The sequence below is a fragment of the Cucurbita moschata genome, unplaced genomic scaffold (genome assembly GCF_002738365.1).
Source record: "Cucurbita moschata cultivar Rifu unplaced genomic scaffold, Cmos_1.0 Cmo_Scf00025, whole genome shotgun sequence".
Lineage (NCBI taxonomy): Eukaryota > Viridiplantae > Streptophyta > Magnoliopsida > Cucurbitales > Cucurbitaceae > Cucurbita > Cucurbita moschata.
Window position 1 is genome coordinate 1,127,513 of NW_019268541.1, and position 17,315 is coordinate 1,144,827.

Here is a 17,315-nt window from a genome sequence, read left to right on the forward strand (position 1 = left end):
ATCCAGCCCCTTCAAGATTGAAGCTAGGATACTGATTGGATGTATCATATTCATACTGATAAAATTGTAGAGCAAAAGAAAAATGATGCAAAAGGGATATTGATAGTGTAAAGACCCGAGCCCACCACTAGCAGATATTGTTCTCTTCAGACTTTCCCTCAAATTTTTAAAACGCGTCTACTATGGAGAGAGTCTAGTCCTACTCTGACTAGTGCCTTGCACCGTCCGGTAACTTGGTTCTGATACTATTTGTAACAGCCCAAGCCCACCACTAGCAAATATTATCCTCTTTGGATTTTCCCTTTCGGGTTTTCCCTCAAGGTTTTTAAAACACGTCTGTTAGGGAGAGGTTTCCATGCCCTTATAAAGAATGCTTCGTTCTCCTCCCCAACCGACGTGGGATCTCACAAATAGACTCTTGTTATTGTTATTATTATTATTGATATGCTTATTTCTCTTGCTGCATGTCTCCAATTTATCCCCTTTAGAAACTCGAGGTAATTCCAAACGGAATACATTTTCCTAGTCGATACAATATGTTGTGATAAATAAAATTGAAAAAGTAGGAGGTTAGTTTATCACGGTCATCCAGCCCCTTTAAGATCAAAACATGAAATTTATTCTAGGTTTGTTAGTGTGTTGTTTGGATGGTCAAAATTACACAACTAATTTGCTGCAGTCTCTGGATTTCTTTTGCAAGTACCTATTCTTCCTATATTACAAAAGAAATAACAGTTTACGCTCTTCATGTATAGGAAATAGAAACCATTTATTGTTATCAGTTTAAGCTTTGTCAATACTGACCATTGTTATCTTTTAGAGGAAATATAGGCACACTGAAAGTTTCAGTTTGACTACATGCAGGAAATAAGATCTGAAAATACTATTTGGCCATCAAATTCTAGGCTAGGAAGATGCTCGGACTCGAAACCGATGGTGTTATACATGATCCACGCCCGTTCAACTCGCAGGAAGGCTCGATGTTGGTTCCTCTGATATGTAGTAGTAACCTAGGGAGTATTTTCTTAGATTGTTCTTGGCTCTGTACTTCTTTCTATCAATCAACCCCCATCTCACTAAGGCCAGTTTCTTACCATGACGGCCATTTGTATACTCCGGATATTCAAGGGACATAGGCATCCCTTACTATACCATTCCTTGCCATAAGTGCATTATTTTTTCCTTGAATGATCACTTAGATCGAAATTTAATGTCAGATTACACCGACAAATTGAAAATTAATATCAGATAGCGACGCGTCTCGGATGTGGATGGTCTGAATTCGAAGGAGGAAGATAGGCTAGCAACAAACAAATGGTGTCTCTCCATAATGAAGCTGAGACATTGTGGGTTCCATCCTGCGCTTAGCCATTGTGAGGAACTCTCACAGGGTGGAGACAATGTTAGTCTCGAAGAGTTTAGGGTTTAGAGTTTAGCTAGACGAACTTGAATGATACCCTGACAAAGCAAAGATGCAGCCAAGCGGCGCATCCAAGCCATGCTAGACGAACTCGAATGATACAAGAGTTGGGTGGCCTCAGCAGGCAATCTTTGATGTTTCTTTTTCCATTTTAGAAACTTATGGATGATTAGATTATGGCTATCCTCATAATCTTTAGAATCTTCATGCACAAATTTAACTTCAGTTGACAATATAAAACAGAAACATTAGGACTAAAAATCATTCACACTGCCTCTGCTGTCATAACAAGTATTTATTTTCTTTTATGCTTCAAATTTTACATGGGGAGTGGTAGAATTGGATTACAAAATGTTACAACAAGAGGCCACGATTTGAAATCTCTTGACACGACATAATATCACGGTATCATTCTGAACCATCCACAAGAAGGATCAGAACCATCTAAATTGTGACCAGCAAAGGAGCAACTATCATCCCGTTTAGATTGAAACACCTCTTTCATTAAGAAGCAAACTGAAGTAAAACAAACAGCATTCATGAGAAAGTGAGATGGGGGCGGATTCCTTGTTCATCCTTGCAAGCCTTGAAATCAGCAAACAATTGAGATTCCCGTGTATGAGCCAGAATGATCAACTATAAAAAAGAAAATGATGCATTATCAGCTCAAACACCAGTTAATGACTAAGCTTGGTTAAGATAGACAGAGACAGAGGAGCATGTCTGGGTTATCCTGGACAATATCACACTTCTAACTTTCATTACTTCTAGAGATCTCAATTGGCCATGAATAAGGCATCATCGTCCATGCAAGATATTGTAATCTAAAGTAAAATGATAAACCAATCACCAAACCAGATAGATTTCAATTTCTAGTGACTACTTTTTTAGATCTGATTTTAGAAATTAACATATTGCATAAGTTAAACAGGTTTCATGTAGGCTCTTAAGCTTCTTGTGCTGCGTGTTCTTATATTTCCTATAGGTCACGGATTCAATCTTGCTATATACACGGATACTTTCCCTTAAGTCTTGTCTAGAAGAAAGCAGGTATCCTTGATTTACTCATATTAGATATGCACGCAGTCATACACAACTATGCTGGGGAACCAGAGACGGATGTTCTAGATGCCCAACATTGCGAACTAGCAAAGCTGAAAGCATAAGAATCTCTCACTACCAATGAGGATAAACAGTTGGTTTTAAAAAAAAAAATCCTATCTGGGCTGAAGGGAAAACATGGCTTACATTACATGTTTTAGCATGCAAACATGAAGTCTGAAATTTCCACTCCATCACACCAAATGATAGATTTCGTTGCTGAGTCGAGATTGCATCACGTGATTCTCAACAGAATATAGAAAGATATCAAAAGTTTTTAAAGGGAACGTAGTTCCATAACATACCAGATAAAATTTAGAAAGTTGCAAGTGGAGACCCTGCATCATTGAAGTAAGATGACAGGTCAATATCTGTATCTTCATACATCTTGATGAAAGGATGTTCCTGAAAATCACACAAGAGGTGAACAAAAATTTCAGATTTATTTTCTCTATTGTGCTGACATCTTGCTTATCAACATGTGGGAGGAAGAACTATATACCAAAAGTTCACGTGCTGACAGTCTATCCCTTGGGTCCTTTTGCACACTATTACATAAAAATAACCAGTTTCTGAGTTAGCATATGTAATGTGAAACACTTGAAATAAGCTAGAGTAAAAGAAAATACCTACTTACAGATGCAAATTCCTAATTGAAGTTCATATAATGATCGACAAATTCTCAGCACAAAGGATCCGAGGAAAAGTTGGATTCTTACCATGCAGAAATGAACGAACAGAAGTTGGGAGTAAATTGGTCAGCCGGAGCAGAAGGAGGTTCGCCCTCAACAATGGCTTCCATAAGCTCATAAAAATTAACCCATCCTCCCTCTTGCTCTGGTGGGGAATAAGGAAATTTTCCGGTTGCACACTCGAGAAATATCAGGCCCAAGCTCCAAATGTCACTTTTATTATCATATTTTTCTCCAATAATTCTCTCTGGCTATAAATAACAATGCAAATGCATAGAGACAGACATCAGTCAGTTTTACACATGTTTAGAAGGAAAAACGTATAGCTCTTTCCAGAAAAAAAAATGAAGGGAAGACAGACAGACAGCCAGAGAATTGTGTTTATGTGAATATATTGAGAAATGATACTCACAGACATATAGTTATACGTGCCAACAAAAGTATTAGCCTCTCCATATGTGCTTGCCATAATCGCACTGACACCAAAGTCAGTAATCTTGACTTCCCCTCTATGATTTATTAATAAATTAGAAGGCTTTAAGTCCCGATGAATGATGTGTCGTTCATGGTGAAGGTATGACAACCCCTTCAGCACCTGTATTGGAAGGAGAAAAGGAGTTAAAAAGGAAGTCTACAATTATTTCCTAAATTTAAAAAGAACAAATTCTCTATATCCAAGCAGGTCTACCTACCTGCTTACAAAGGGCAGCAAGATATGGTTCTTGAACTTGTTTAACCTTTTTCAAGAAATCTGCTAAAGAACCTCCATCCATGTACTCTAGGATGATATATATAGAGCCATTATCATAGAAAGATTGGTAACAGACAACTATATAAGGGCACTGCGCTGATTGATTGATTTTCAATTCTTGTGCAATCTGCTTGCGGTGAGACTCCTCAATTTTCATCTGAATTACCTGAAAGTGTATTCATTTGATATATGATAGTTATGATTTTTTCTTTTTGCTAATTAACGCGGATAGTTATTACTTTCTTTGTTGATTCTAAAATTTCTAATGGGAAGATTACAAGCAGGAATGTGAAACAGCTTGTCTTAAACGCTCACTGACAGACTTAGTACAACAAAAAGCTATCCACTAATGTTCATATGGTAGAGTAGATTTAACTAGTTATGGTTCAAACTGCGAAAGAAAAACATATCTTAGCTTTTCGCTCACAAGAAAATAAGCTCAGAAATTCCATCAACTAAAATCCTCCCATTCCAATAAAGAAATCAACTAATGACATAGTCGTCAAGAAATTAAGGACCTTACAGAAAATAGCATCAAAATACTTGGAATTTAAAGAAAAAAAGAAAAAAAAAAGACTTAAATTCTCATGAAATATCCAAACTCTGTCAACCTTTTTAAAAGAGTCCAGCTAGCTAAGAAAGGACGATTTCAAAGCAAATAACTATTGAATATGTTAGTTTCAGAAAACTGCAAAGACAGATGAAGGGGGGCTAGTCGTCCAGAGATTATAGACCTTCGATATAATGACGATTAAGATGCTCAAACCACTATTTGAAGCATCAACTAAAAAGTATATAAAGCACAGAAGTCAAAGGCAGGCAGTTTCTAGGAAGAAGATAACGTTTAAGCCGTGCAGTACCTTCAATGCAAAAAACTGAGCAGTCCATTTGTGCTGAACTAATTGCACGGTTCCACCATTTCCTTTTCCAATGACTTTAATTATGTCTATGTCCGCTAAACTCAGCTGATCATCGGTAGGCTTAATCGGAGGTGGCTGAACACATGGGTAGACAGAAAACAAGTTAGTATCCTAATATATACACACATAGTTCTCAAGGCAACATAGTCAACCACTTTTTCCCCTTTGATCCCTGTGTGTCTAAAAACAAACAAGTTTAGCGTAGGAATCGACATGTTATATACTTCAATCGATTGTATTCAATAATCATCTAGTTTTGTTTTCTAAAGATAAGCTTATAAATACTACTTCATTACGAGTTGTTTTGTTTTTTTTTTTAAATCTGAACCAAGTTTTGAAAACCGAAAAAAAAAAAGAGAAATTTTCAAAAACTTATTATGTTTCTGCTTTTGGAACTTAGATAAGAATCTAAATATTTCTTTAAGAAAGTTAAAAGAGCATACTAAAGAAATAGTAAGGAAACAAGAACATTTCTAGTAAGGAAACAAGAACATTTTCAGTAAGGAAACAATAACATTTTTTAAGAACTTAAACGAAAAACCAAATCGATATCAAACAGTCTTAGTTAACTAAGAGTTAGTACTAAATCTAAGTTCAATCACAAATGCAATCCATGGTTTATAAATCCATACTTTGTTGCGGAACATCTTTATCCTATGTAGCAAGAAATCGCGTAATTGAAAACTAGAGCACATTATTATCCTCTAAAAATACACTGTGCTGCAAAACTGAGATTTCTTACTGCTTCAACTTCACTCTTGGAAACAATCCGAACCCCATCTCTGTTTACGAGCAGATCGCCATCCTTAAACGTGCCGCTCTGCGTTCTATACAAGAAAAAGAAAACCAAAATTCCAGATTCATCAGAACTTTCCACTTACGCAAACACAAACAGCGACAGAGAGAGAGAGAGATTACAGGAACTTCGCTATGGATTGGTCATCTTGAGGGAGATTGAGCTTGAGGTTGAGGTTGTTGCTGAAGCCTCCCTTCCTCATTGATGGCAGATCTCTTCCAGGCAGCAACCGTGTAGAATTGATACTGGAATTGAAGCTTTTGAGTGATGAATCGATGATTGGGAGAGAGATATAATTCACAGAGACATCAAGAACATAACTACAGATGAATTTATGAAGTAAAGCGATTAATGGAAAAGTGTCTAGTAGTAGTTGAAATGGATAGATTTGCGAAAATTAACGACAATTATCATATAAAATTCTAACACAAAACCCTAATGTTCCCCATTTTTGTCAGTCACAGCTGATTTAATTTTCAAAAAACACGCTTGCGCTTGATTGGAGGATGCGTGGCCGTCTACTTTTCTTCTCTCTTCCCTTAATCTTTGACTTTTCTCTTTCTTTGAATTTTTTCTTTGAATTTTACCATGTTCGTCCATTTATCCATTTAAGCATGGTTCAACGGTTTACGGTTCACAGGTTTCTACACCTTTGTAATAAATATTTCGTTCTTCTCTCAACGTGGGATTTTACAATCGAGAGCATAGAGTCACGGTCATGCTCGTCCAAGATGTGTTGTCCATGGGCGCATGCACATGACAAGCCAAACCCTTTTATGTCTTTTCATGTTCTAGTGTTTTACTCTTGTATTTCTAAGAAGTTTAACGTTTCGGAAAAATCATGTCTAAGTCTGCTAGACATGAAATGCCTCAGAATGTACTATACGGGGATATGACTAGTTGTCAACTTCTCCCTACCAATAGTTATATACTGTGAGTCATTGTTGTTACTCTCTTGCTTGCATGTATAACATCTCTTTCGAAAATCTTTCTCTGCCCTCGTTTTCTAAAATCTTCTTCTTAAACTGAGGCTAGAGACTCGAGCATACGTCGCTTGGCCGTAGACGATCTAAGAACGAATTGGCTTAGCTCACTTGTCGTTGGAAAATGAGCTAAGTCAATTCGTTCTTAGATCGTCTGTCATCAAGAGTGCAATTGTGACACACAATGTCCTTGCTGACACACTACCCGATGACTGATTGTGATACCATTTGTAACAACTCAAGTTCACTGCTAACAGATATTGTCCGCTTTAGCTCGTTGCATATCGCTGTCATTCTTACGGTTTTAAAACAGTCGGTTAGGGGGAGGTTTTTGCACCCTTATAAAGAACACTTTGTTCCCCTCTCCACACTCCTTACAAGCCCAGCATCCTCACTAGCACACCGCCCCGTGACTGGCTTTGATACCATTTACAACAATTCAAGCCCACCGCTGACAGATATTATCCGTTTTTGCTTATTACATATCACCGTCACCCTTACGATTTTAAAACGTATTTACTTGAGAAAGGTTTTCACACCCTTACAAGAAATGTTTCGTTTCCCACTTCAACCAATGTGAGATCTAACATATAATCCCCAAATCGAGACACGAAACAAGAAAATAATTGATGGGCACGTAAACAAAAATCGAGAAAAATAAATGGTGTAGAAAGGAGGTGGAGTTTACTGATTGGCTTAAGAACAGAATCGAGAAGGAACAATTTTCGAACCTTATCCCTAAGCTTTTATTAGAGACTCCTAAAATAATAATCAAAGAAACCATCATTAAAATTCACACGTACCCCTAAAATAATTCAACATTAATCAAAGATATTTAATCATAGACATAAAATTTGTGTCACGCATATTATTATCCTATAAAAAAGGCACCTTATGACATTATAGCAATGTTAATAATTTGAAATTAGAGATGAAATGAAAATTAAATTATTCACATAAAATTAATTAATCTCATAAATATATTAAATTAGAAAGCTTATGAGTTATTGGGCCAAATAGTGGCATTACATTTCCCTAATCTTACCTAACCAAAATTTTGTCCTATTCGATTTTTATATTATAAATATATTTTTATTTTATTATTAATTCCATTTTAAACAAACTGAAAAAGAAAGAGAGAGAGTACAGTGGAAGTTCCATTGTTCTTCAAAATCAGAGCTCAACCACGCCATTTCATGGAGCCAAACAGCAGCGCACCACTGTCCTGGGCGCCGCCGATGCGCCGCCGTAGGTCCTCGTCTCCGCCTTTGATTTCTTTGCCGGTTTTGATTATTCTCTTGCCGACGCTGGCTTTGATTCTCTTGTTCTTCGCGATCCGTCTGCTTCTTTCGCTCACTAATCAAGTTTTTTGGCCTAATTCGGTGAAGAAAAGCTGGGATTCGTTCAATGTTTTCCTTGTTCTGTTTGCGATTATCTGCGGCATTTATGGTAGACGAAAGGACGACGAATCGACCGCCGTTGACGTCGGAGAAAGCGGTGATTCTGGTCGGAGAATGGTTGATGTGAACGGGGACTCGGAGTTATCGCAGCGGGGGTTTGAATTTGCAGAGAGGAGATTTTATGATTCGGTGATGAGAACGCCGGGAACGGCGGCGGTGGCGATGGACCTGCGGCAGGAATCGCCGCGGGAAAATGGAAATGATGGGAATAAGTTCCTCTTCTTTGACGATTTTGAAACAAACAAGTTTCGTTCGCGGTCCTTCGCGTTCAGAGCGCGAGGATATGAAATAGAAGAATCGCCGGCGGAGATTAAGGTTATTCCGGTTGATACGTTTGTGGCTAATTCGTCTCCGGCGTCTCACAGGATGAAGTCTCCCAATCCCCAGCCTCCGCCGCCTCCGCCGCCGCCGCCGGTTACTCGAAGGAAATCGAGACAGACTATCCAGAAAAAGGAGGAAGTTCGCGAGGTCAGTACGAATAATGCTGAAATCGCAAAGTCACAATCGCCGCCGCCCCCGCCGCCGCTACCGCCGCGAACAGTTATTCCTCCGTCGCCGATTCGAGTTCGGCTGGAGGAGAAATTTCGAAAGAGTGAACGGAAGAAGACAAATGTTAAGAAAGAGATAGCAATAGCGTTGGCTTCACTGTATAGGAAGAGAAAGACGAAGCAGAAAGCTAGAGATATCTACGACGGCGATCGACACTCTCCAACCGATCAACGGCCACCGCCGCCGCCGCCGCCTCCACCTCCTCCTCCGCCTCCTTCTTTCTTCCGCATATTCAAAAAACAGAACAAGAACAAGAAAGCTCAGTCGGAATCTGCACCGCTTCCGCCGCAGCCGTCTGTCTCATCGTCATCCCGTTCAACAAAGAAGAGAAATCAGATCCCCCTTCCGCCTTCACCGCCACCGCCACCATCATCACGGCAGCAAAATTCGACCGCTAGCCTCCGACCGCCTCTACCACCCAGGGTTCAAAATTCCACAGTCGAAAACCAAGTCATAAACAGCGCGGTACGGAATCCCTCAGAAACCATTCCACCGCCGTACAAAACGACGACGGACGTGAAATCCGGGGTTCGAGGCGATACCGTCGGGTCACGGAGCTCCGAAACGTTTCATTGCGTATCTCCGGAACCAGATAGCGTCGGTTCGTCGTCGGCTAACGGGACGTCGGAGCCGGCCGTCGAAGTAAACGGAGTGGGCGGAGTGGGGCCGGTGTTCTGTCCCAGCCCGGACGTTAACATCAAAGCAGCAAATTTCATTGCCAGGCTAAGGGGCGAGTGGAGACTGGAGAAGATGAATTCGGTAAGGGAGAAAGAAATATTGGGCCAAGGCCCAAATTACGAACTAAGGGGGGCGGGCCTAGGCCCAAATGTTTAAGAATCTGCATCGCTAACCGAAGAATATCCGAAGAAATTAGGTTTTTTTTTTTTTTTTTTTTAATCTCTCAAACTGTGTGTATAGTTGGGTAAGCTGAGGTGATTGGCTAGATGCACTCTTCCCTATATACCCTATTTTCGGGTTTCATATGAATCAATCGATACCATATTAAAACGAGGGCGACCATAAATTTAGTGGGTTGAAATTTATGCACTAAAGCTTCGTAATTAATTATTTAACTTTTATTATTTTATTTACAATTTAATATTATTCATTTAATTAAAATCTAAGATTATTAACGTAATCTTGAACGGTGTATGGTTGACATGTAAGAGGATTACGTTCAAGTAATAACTTAAATAGTCTATAGTATATGGATAAGGTTTGGTGCCTTATCATAGTAACAACTCTATTCATACGGTCCACTTTGTAATCGTTACAAATGATTTGATCCAAGTCGTTCATGTGGAGAAATGTGAATAAGGGTATCCTATCCAGTAGAATTTGTATAGTACTGGACCAAGAAATATTTAATTCTTTTTTTATAAATTCGTTAATTGAGAAGATTAATATTTCACCTGATGTATAGACGACTCGATCTTAATCTTGAGTGAGTTATGAACTTTGAAGGTCTGTCCTTTAATTTGCATGGGTGAGAATGACTTAAGCAGCCGATTCAACATGTCTACCATTTTGAGAACTTAACCAAACACATGATTGGGAACAAAATAGCATGAGATGTGGAATATCACTTCGTACCAAAGGATAGTAGATGATTTGTTCTCAAAGTACTAATTTTGGAATTCGAACAAAAGTTGTCCCAGGAGAGACTTAGATTGAATCAAGCAAATTATTCATAACGTGAACGATGTAATTATAGGGATAAAACAGACTTCTGACCGAACTGTAATTATAAACAATTCGAGAATGATTAATGATTATGTCGATGGACATAACATATCCCACCATGCATAAAAGTGCAACTTTAGGTCTAACCTATAATTAATGAATGGAAATTGGATAATTAAATAGTTTAATTAATTAATTTTGTATTATTCTGGTTTATAATTTTTTGGTCGGCTCTAATTCATAGCAAGTTAAATTTAATTGTAAGAAAATCTTAAAAGTTTTAAAATTTATATTTAATATATTATATATTAATTGTGAAAGAAAAAATATATTTAATTTAAAATCCTCCGATTAATATTTTTATATTAGATAAGTTAAATATAAAGAGAGAAAAAATGCCTATTAAAATAGGAAAATATATTTATTATTTTTTATACTTTAAATATTAAAATATTTAATTTATATTGATCTATTAAATAAATAATATTTAATTTATATTGATCTGTCCAATAAAAATACATTTTTAAAAAATTCAAACGATGGAATGAGATTCAAATTAAATATCTTATAATATTTAAATATGATTGGAATAATATGTGATATTTAAATATATTATTTAATAAAGATTCTTCGAGTCCCTATTAATAAAATCCTTGTGTAGAGCCAACCATATACTATTCTCCCACATTTTTTCTCGAGAATAAAATTCTCTCTCCCGATAATTTTCTTGAAATTTTCACTCTTCAATCCTTATTTTGTTTCGAGAGGCTCCCACAAGCTTTGGACAATCTCAGTCTAATGTGGAAGAATTTTTAGTTGCAAGGAGCCTTGTAAGATACGGTTTCTACGAGGTAGAATCCTTACTTTCGTATTTATTATTTTCTTTTAATTTTTAATAAAATCAAAACGGTTTCCAATGCTTTCGCTGAAGAGTTCATTCTTCCCCAGTGTGTTTTGCTTGGAACAATTATGTCAGGTGATTTAATTGATTTTTTTCTATGATGCATGTGAGTGAAAACAAAACACATTGAAATATTCCCTAAGATATATAGTAGAATGTCGAGACACATAGGTGACAAATTAGTAAAATATCGTGTTAACACATACCGATGTGCATATTAAAATTTTGTAGGTATTAAATTCTTCCATTATTTATTAGAAGTGTGTATATTAAGTTGGTTGTACTTGTGCTCGAAACGTTCATAACATAATATTATAATTTTATTTTTTTAAAAAGGTATTTAATAAATCTCGAACTTATAATTTGTTATTTAATAAATTTCTAAATGTTTATTATTATTATATAACAAGTAATAGATTCTTTAAACTTTATAAAAAAAGAAAAAAAAAACTGAAAATAATAATAATTAAAAAGATAAAATAAATAAATAAAAAGAAAAAAAAAGATTTTGATGTGAACTCAGGCGGCTTCGTTAATACGCTATACGGATAGTTTGGGGATTGAATCCGTACAGCGACGTCGTTTTAATTTACTTTAATTTCCCTCTTCTTTCCCGCATTGAGAACTGAGAAATAATGATCCGACGTGCTAGGGCTCTACTCTAAGCGTCACCCCCAATTCACTGAGACGACACACCGACTGTGACCCGATGAAACTCGCCGGTCTCAAATCCGTTGAGAACGCTCACGAAGAGTCTGTATGGGCGGCGACTTGGATTCCGGCCACCGACAATCGCCCTTCCCTCCTCGTCACTGGCTCGCTCGATGAGACCGTCAAGCTCTGGAAGTCTGACGAACTCGACTTGGACCGCACCAACACTGGCCACTGCCTCGGCGTTGTTTCTGTTGCTGCTCATCCTTCCGGTTACATTGCTGCCTCTGCTTCCCTCGACAGCTTTGTTCGCATCTTTGAGGTCGATTCCAACTCCACTATCGCCACTCTTGAGGCGCCGCCTTCTGAGGTCTGGCAAATGCGCTTCAATCCCGAGGTAGTTTCTTGCGACTTTTTTGCTTTGAATTCTCGGTGTTTTGATTTTTGTTCTTTTTCTGAATTTTCTCTTGCTGCTCACTTATTTGAGGACGAAGCTAAGAATTTGAGATTGTTTTGCCGTTTACTGATAGTACATAACTTGTTTGGCTGTGATTTTTGTGATTCAGATCGTCTACTTTTTATTAGAGGATCTTGCTAAGAATTTAAAACTATTTTTCCGTTCACGTAACCTGATTTGGACATGAAAGTTCTTTATTGCAATAATCTTCCAATAGCTTTTGCATTTGCTTGTGTCATTTAGTGCTATGTAGTTACTTAGATCTTATAATTTTCATGAGGAAGAAAGCTCCCTTAACTCAATTATCTTTACAAGTTACCTTCCCAACCAAATTTAACAACTAAACAAGTCACATTGTCTAGTGAGAATAATCTAGAACGGACACTCACAGATATCTAAAAAAACAAGTTATTATCCTTAGTGTTCATATCTCTCTGTTAGAAATGCGAATCTAGATAGTAGCTTTTTCATTTGTTATGGTTCTTTCTTTGTGCAACTTACAAGATGCCTGATTTATTGAATTTCAGTTTGATCACCGACTTTCTTCTCAAAAAAGTTGGTAAATTGACTTGATTCTTAAATGAATGAAATGTCTGTCGATGACTGTGGTATGGTGAAGTATAGCTGCTCATTGGTCATTTTTTTCACCAGTATATCTTTATTCATTTAACTCGGATCAACGGTTCGCTTTTATTGAAATTTTACTGAAACGAAGGTTGTCTATCAATTATTTTCATATGCAAATTAGCCCTTTAAATGCAGGAATTGGAATGCCATTTGTGACAGTGACACTTGATAGATGTTGATTGTTAACAAATATTTCATTACGATTACTATCGTAGTTTATAGTCGACTAAAACAGAGAAAAAAATATCATGCCTTTAGTGTTGTGTTGTTCGAAACGTTTGCATTTTCTGCTTGTTGTGCACATAGGTAATTCTAATGGTTCTCTGCACATTAGGACATATGTCAATAGCTGTGAACATTCCTAACTCATTCTTTGATATATGCTCGAAATCGTGGTTCCAGTGACCTTATCAATTTATCAGAACATTGTTTGTTATCATATATGAAAGCTTGCATTGTTTTAGCTTTATGAAAACCTGTTGTTTCTTCCAAAATAGCAGCTTTGTCCTGTATGTTCATGAACTTAGCTGAATCAAGGAGAGCAATGTTTCAGTTTTATTCACTCTGACCAGAAAAGAAAAACCACAAAAATCATTTGATCTGTTTCACAGTTCATGTACAAACTTAACAGTAACCTTTGCATCAGGGTACCATGTTAGCAGTTGCTGGTGGAGGTAGCGCATCAATTAAGATTTGGGACACAAGCACGTGGAAGCTGGCTGCAACTCTATCAATTCCTCGCCCAGAAGGACCTAAGCCCACTGATAAAACTGCTAGCAAGAAGTTTGTACTTTCAGTAGCATGGAGCGTTGATGGGAGGAGACTTGCATGCGGTTCAATGGATGGAACCATTTCAGTCTTTGATGTAGCTCGCGCAAAGTTCCTACACCACTTGGAAGGCCACTTCATGCCAGTGAGATCCCTTGTGTATTCGCCTGTTGAGCCACGGCTACTCTTCTCAGCCTCCGACGATGCCCATGTGCACATGTATGATGTGGAAGGGAAAACTCTGATTGGAGCCATGTCCGGCCATTCAAGTTGGGTCTTGAGCGTTGATGCAAGTCCTGATGGCGCTGCTGTTGCAACAGGTTCTAGCGACAGAACTGTTAGGCTTTGGGATCTCAACATGAGGACTGCCGTTCAGACAATGACTAACCATAGTGATCAGGTCTGGGGGGTTGCATTTCGACCACCTGGTGCTGGCGTTCGGTCTGGTCGACTTGCTAGTGTGTCTGATGACAAGAGCATCTCCCTTTATGATTATTCTTGAAGCAGCAGACAGGCAAGGGCTGTTAGTTTTGTTAGAAAGCAATTGCTGTCCGCTGCTTCATCTTTAGCTGTTGCCCAAACTAATCGTTTTATTTCTAAATTAAGTTGCTTGTCTTTCGAGTTATTATAACATTATAACATGGTGTTATTATATTCAATGATAGTATTCTGTTGTGAACTTCGTTTAACCTGCGTTCATTTGCCAGATTTGGAATCAAGGGCCAAATTTTATTACTAGGTAAAGTAGAGCAACAGAAATTAAAAGCCAGCCGAGTCGAAAGCGATAATCTACAAAGGTACTACACTTTAGACATTGGAGACTTTTGTAGTAAATAATCTTTAAGTACATCCATGACACTCCCATAATCAGCCTTCACTTGAACAGGTGGGTTAGCAAATTGGCAAGCCATGTCTGGGATTTCCTTGGAGTGATAGTCGATTTTCGACTGTGTAAACTTCAGGCCATGAGCAGTGCTCACCACCACCGTCCTATCGGTCGGGCTGATGACACCTTGGTTTCTCAGCTTGATCAAAGCTGTTAGTGCCACCCCTGTGTGAGGGCAAATGAACATCCCAGTAGAGTCAGCTTGTGCCATTGCATCCATTAGTTCCTCCTCTGTCGCTTCCTCGACGATGCCATTCGAATTCTGTAGAGCACAAACAGCTCTATCTATGGAAACAGGATCCCCAATCTGAATGGCCGAGGCGAACGTCGAACTTGCTTTCACAGCCTTGAAATCTTTCCACCCAGATTTGTAGTGTAAATACAGAGGGTTAGCATTGGCTGCTTGTGCACAAACAAGCCTAGGAATCCTGTCAACAAGGCCAAGCTCTTGGCACATCTTGAATCCTTTGTAAAATGCATATATGTTCCCAAGATTGCCTCCTGGAATGATCACCCATTCAGGTACTGCCCAATCAAACTGCTGTAGAATTTCAATGGCAGCCGTCTTTTGCCCTTCAAGCCTCAAACTATTCAAGGAATTGGCTAAGTAAATGGGCAATTCTGCTGTAACTTCCCTAATTAGCTTCATGCAGCCATCAAAATCAGTGTCTATACTCAACACAAAGGCTCCATTTGCAATGGGCTGAACTAACTGTGCCATGGAAATCTTGTTTGCAGGGAGGAAGACGATTGAAGGGATCCCTGCAGATGCGCAGTAGGCCGAGAGCGCGGCCGATGTGTCTCCGGTCGATGCACAACCGACTCCGACGACGGGGCGTTTCAATTTCCTCAGCCGGTTCACTTGGCTAACCAAAACAGTCATGCCCAAATCCTTGAAACTCCCAGTGTGGCTAATCCCACAGTGTTTTACCCATAAATCATTCATACCCAGAAACTGTTTGCCAAATCTCTCAGCCCAAAACAGGTTCGAGTTACCTTCGAAGGCGCTGACGATATCGTCGGGGTCAATCTCCGGCAGCACCCACTCCTTCTTGCTCCACACACCGGACCCATAAGGCCATGTGGTTTTCCCCACGCGTGAATCGAAGAGGTTGCGCCAGTACGCGCCGTCGAATTTCTTCAAGGCCTCCATGTCGTGCTGAACGTCGAGCAATCCACCAGATCGGCTCCGGTAAACGACCTCGTCAAGCGAGTACCACTCAGACGAGTCGGCGCCGGCGTTAAATGGCACGTACTTGGCCGAGAAGTTGCTACGGTCTTCTCCGGAGGCTGCACGATGGCGCCGTGCTTCGTCTTTGATGTTCTCGTCGGCAGAGCGGCGGTTCTTGGTGGTCGACAATGACGGAGAGCCATTAGTCGGCGTGGAGGAAGACGAATCGGAAGTGGCGGATACTCGTCCGATTCTGAGAATGGGATTTCGGAACTTTGGGTTGGCTTGGAGCTTGGGCTTGTAAGAGGGGAAAGAAATGGCGGGGTTTAACAGCGAAGAGGCAGCCATTCTGAGGCGGAGGCGGCGGCGGCGGCGGTGGCGGTGATAATGTCTTAAAACAAGGCTTCTCTGATTATAACTCCACTTCCAGACCTTCCTTTTAACCTAGCAAAATGAGCACGATTACAAAGAAAAAAAGGCCCGCTGAAGGCCCACTCTCAACATCCCTCCACCGTCCGCGTTCGAACCGTACAACGTCCATGGTTATCAAATTAGTGAACCTTGTGTCCATGAGCTTTGCTCTCCAACGAACCAGTCGACTGTGTTCGAGCCCAAGCTGAGACCTCGACACCATTGGTTGGATGGTGGCAAGGTTTTGGGATACATGGCTCATCATGGGCTCGAGGCCAGCCAATGTGTTGGCTATGAGACAGATGATGGGTGACCTCGTGTCGATCATCATGGCTACACGTAATCATTACTCTTATCTTGATTTCCTTAAACAAAGTTGATAGCTTTAACTTCTACATTTAAAGTTGAAGAAGTTTCGTTTTGTTTGTTTTTTTTTTTTGCTCAACCTGTGGTTGGAGTCGAGGACATGCTCTAAAAATTATCGTTTTAAAGGATGACGGAGAAGAGAGTAGAAAGATCTCTCGAGTTAGCTAAACGGAATTGGGGCTGGGTTTATATTTTTCATTCTTGTCCTTGTCCTACTCTACTTTATATGTGTTAAAACTAAGATGTGAACGGGTATGTGATGACTTTCTCGTCCTCACTCTATTTCGTGAATATTTCTAGGTTTTGATTCTGTAAGAATAAGTGGAGAATTTTGCAATAATAAAGATTAAAATATGAGATAGGAGCAAGTCTGAGGAAGACTTTCTCATCCGTACCGTACCCTGTCTTATGAATACCTCTAAGTGCCACGTTGGTAAATATTTCAGTCTGGGAGTAAATACAATGTAGAAGGAACTTGACTAATGTATTGCAATACGTGTCAAATGAATTGTTTAGTTGTATAAGAGGGAAAAACACGTAATTGCACATACACGTCACATTGCAAAATTGTTAGTAATCTGCAATTATAAGTTCAAGTCTTTAGAGACGTCACTCGTCCTAATCTACTTAATTGTGTTCAAGTTAAAAAAAAAATAGTCTATTTCCAAAGATATGATAAAAACGTCATTAATTTATCAAATTTACAATTTTATTTGGCATAA

General features: G+C 39.0%; 4 protein-coding genes and 1 long non-coding RNA gene across 5 annotated transcripts; 3 read left to right on the forward strand and 2 right to left on the reverse strand.

Annotated features, from left to right (window-relative positions):
• The first annotated feature begins 410 nt into the window (after positions 1 to 410).
• Positions 411 to 1,188, forward strand: LOC111461596. Its single transcript, XR_002713606.1, has 2 exons — positions 411 to 497; positions 865 to 1,188. It is a non-coding gene; the product is annotated as an uncharacterized LOC111461596 (long non-coding RNA).
• A 480-nt stretch (positions 1,189 to 1,668) lies between these two features.
• Positions 1,669 to 6,147, reverse strand: LOC111461750 (mitogen-activated protein kinase kinase 2). Its single transcript, XM_023105383.1, has 9 exons — positions 5,803 to 6,147; positions 5,627 to 5,711; positions 4,825 to 4,959; positions 3,906 to 4,130; positions 3,626 to 3,808; positions 3,241 to 3,464; positions 3,024 to 3,069; positions 2,827 to 2,926; positions 1,669 to 2,056 (listed from the first exon to the last, which is right to left on the reverse strand). The coding sequence occupies exons 1-8, from the start codon at positions 5,880 to 5,882 to the stop codon at positions 2,837 to 2,839; spliced, it is 1,068 nt and encodes a 355-aa protein (XP_022961151.1). The 5' UTR covers positions 5,883 to 6,147; the 3' UTR covers positions 1,669 to 2,056; positions 2,827 to 2,836.
• A 1,678-nt stretch (positions 6,148 to 7,825) lies between these two features.
• On the forward strand, positions 7,826 to 9,609 carry LOC111461724 (xin actin-binding repeat-containing protein 2-like). The gene has a single exon (XM_023105347.1). It carries the CDS (start codon positions 7,860 to 7,862, stop codon positions 9,504 to 9,506), a length of 1,647 nt encoding a protein of 548 aa, XP_022961115.1. The 5' UTR covers positions 7,826 to 7,859; the 3' UTR covers positions 9,507 to 9,609.
• A 2,243-nt stretch (positions 9,610 to 11,852) lies between these two features.
• LOC111461552 (WD repeat-containing protein VIP3) lies at positions 11,853 to 14,438 on the forward strand. The gene is made up of 2 exons (XM_023105121.1): positions 11,853 to 12,304; positions 13,638 to 14,438. Exons 1-2 carry the CDS (start codon positions 11,966 to 11,968, stop codon positions 14,259 to 14,261), a joined length of 963 nt encoding a protein of 320 aa, XP_022960889.1. The 5' UTR covers positions 11,853 to 11,965; the 3' UTR covers positions 14,262 to 14,438.
• Positions 14,439 to 14,467: 29 nt separating this feature from the next.
• On the reverse strand, positions 14,468 to 16,300 carry LOC111461551 (threonine synthase, chloroplastic). The gene has a single exon (XM_023105120.1). The coding sequence runs from the start codon at positions 16,162 to 16,164 to the stop codon at positions 14,560 to 14,562; it is 1,605 nt and encodes a 534-aa protein (XP_022960888.1). The 5' UTR covers positions 16,165 to 16,300; the 3' UTR covers positions 14,468 to 14,559.
• Positions 16,301 to 17,315: the final 1,015 nt, after the last annotated feature.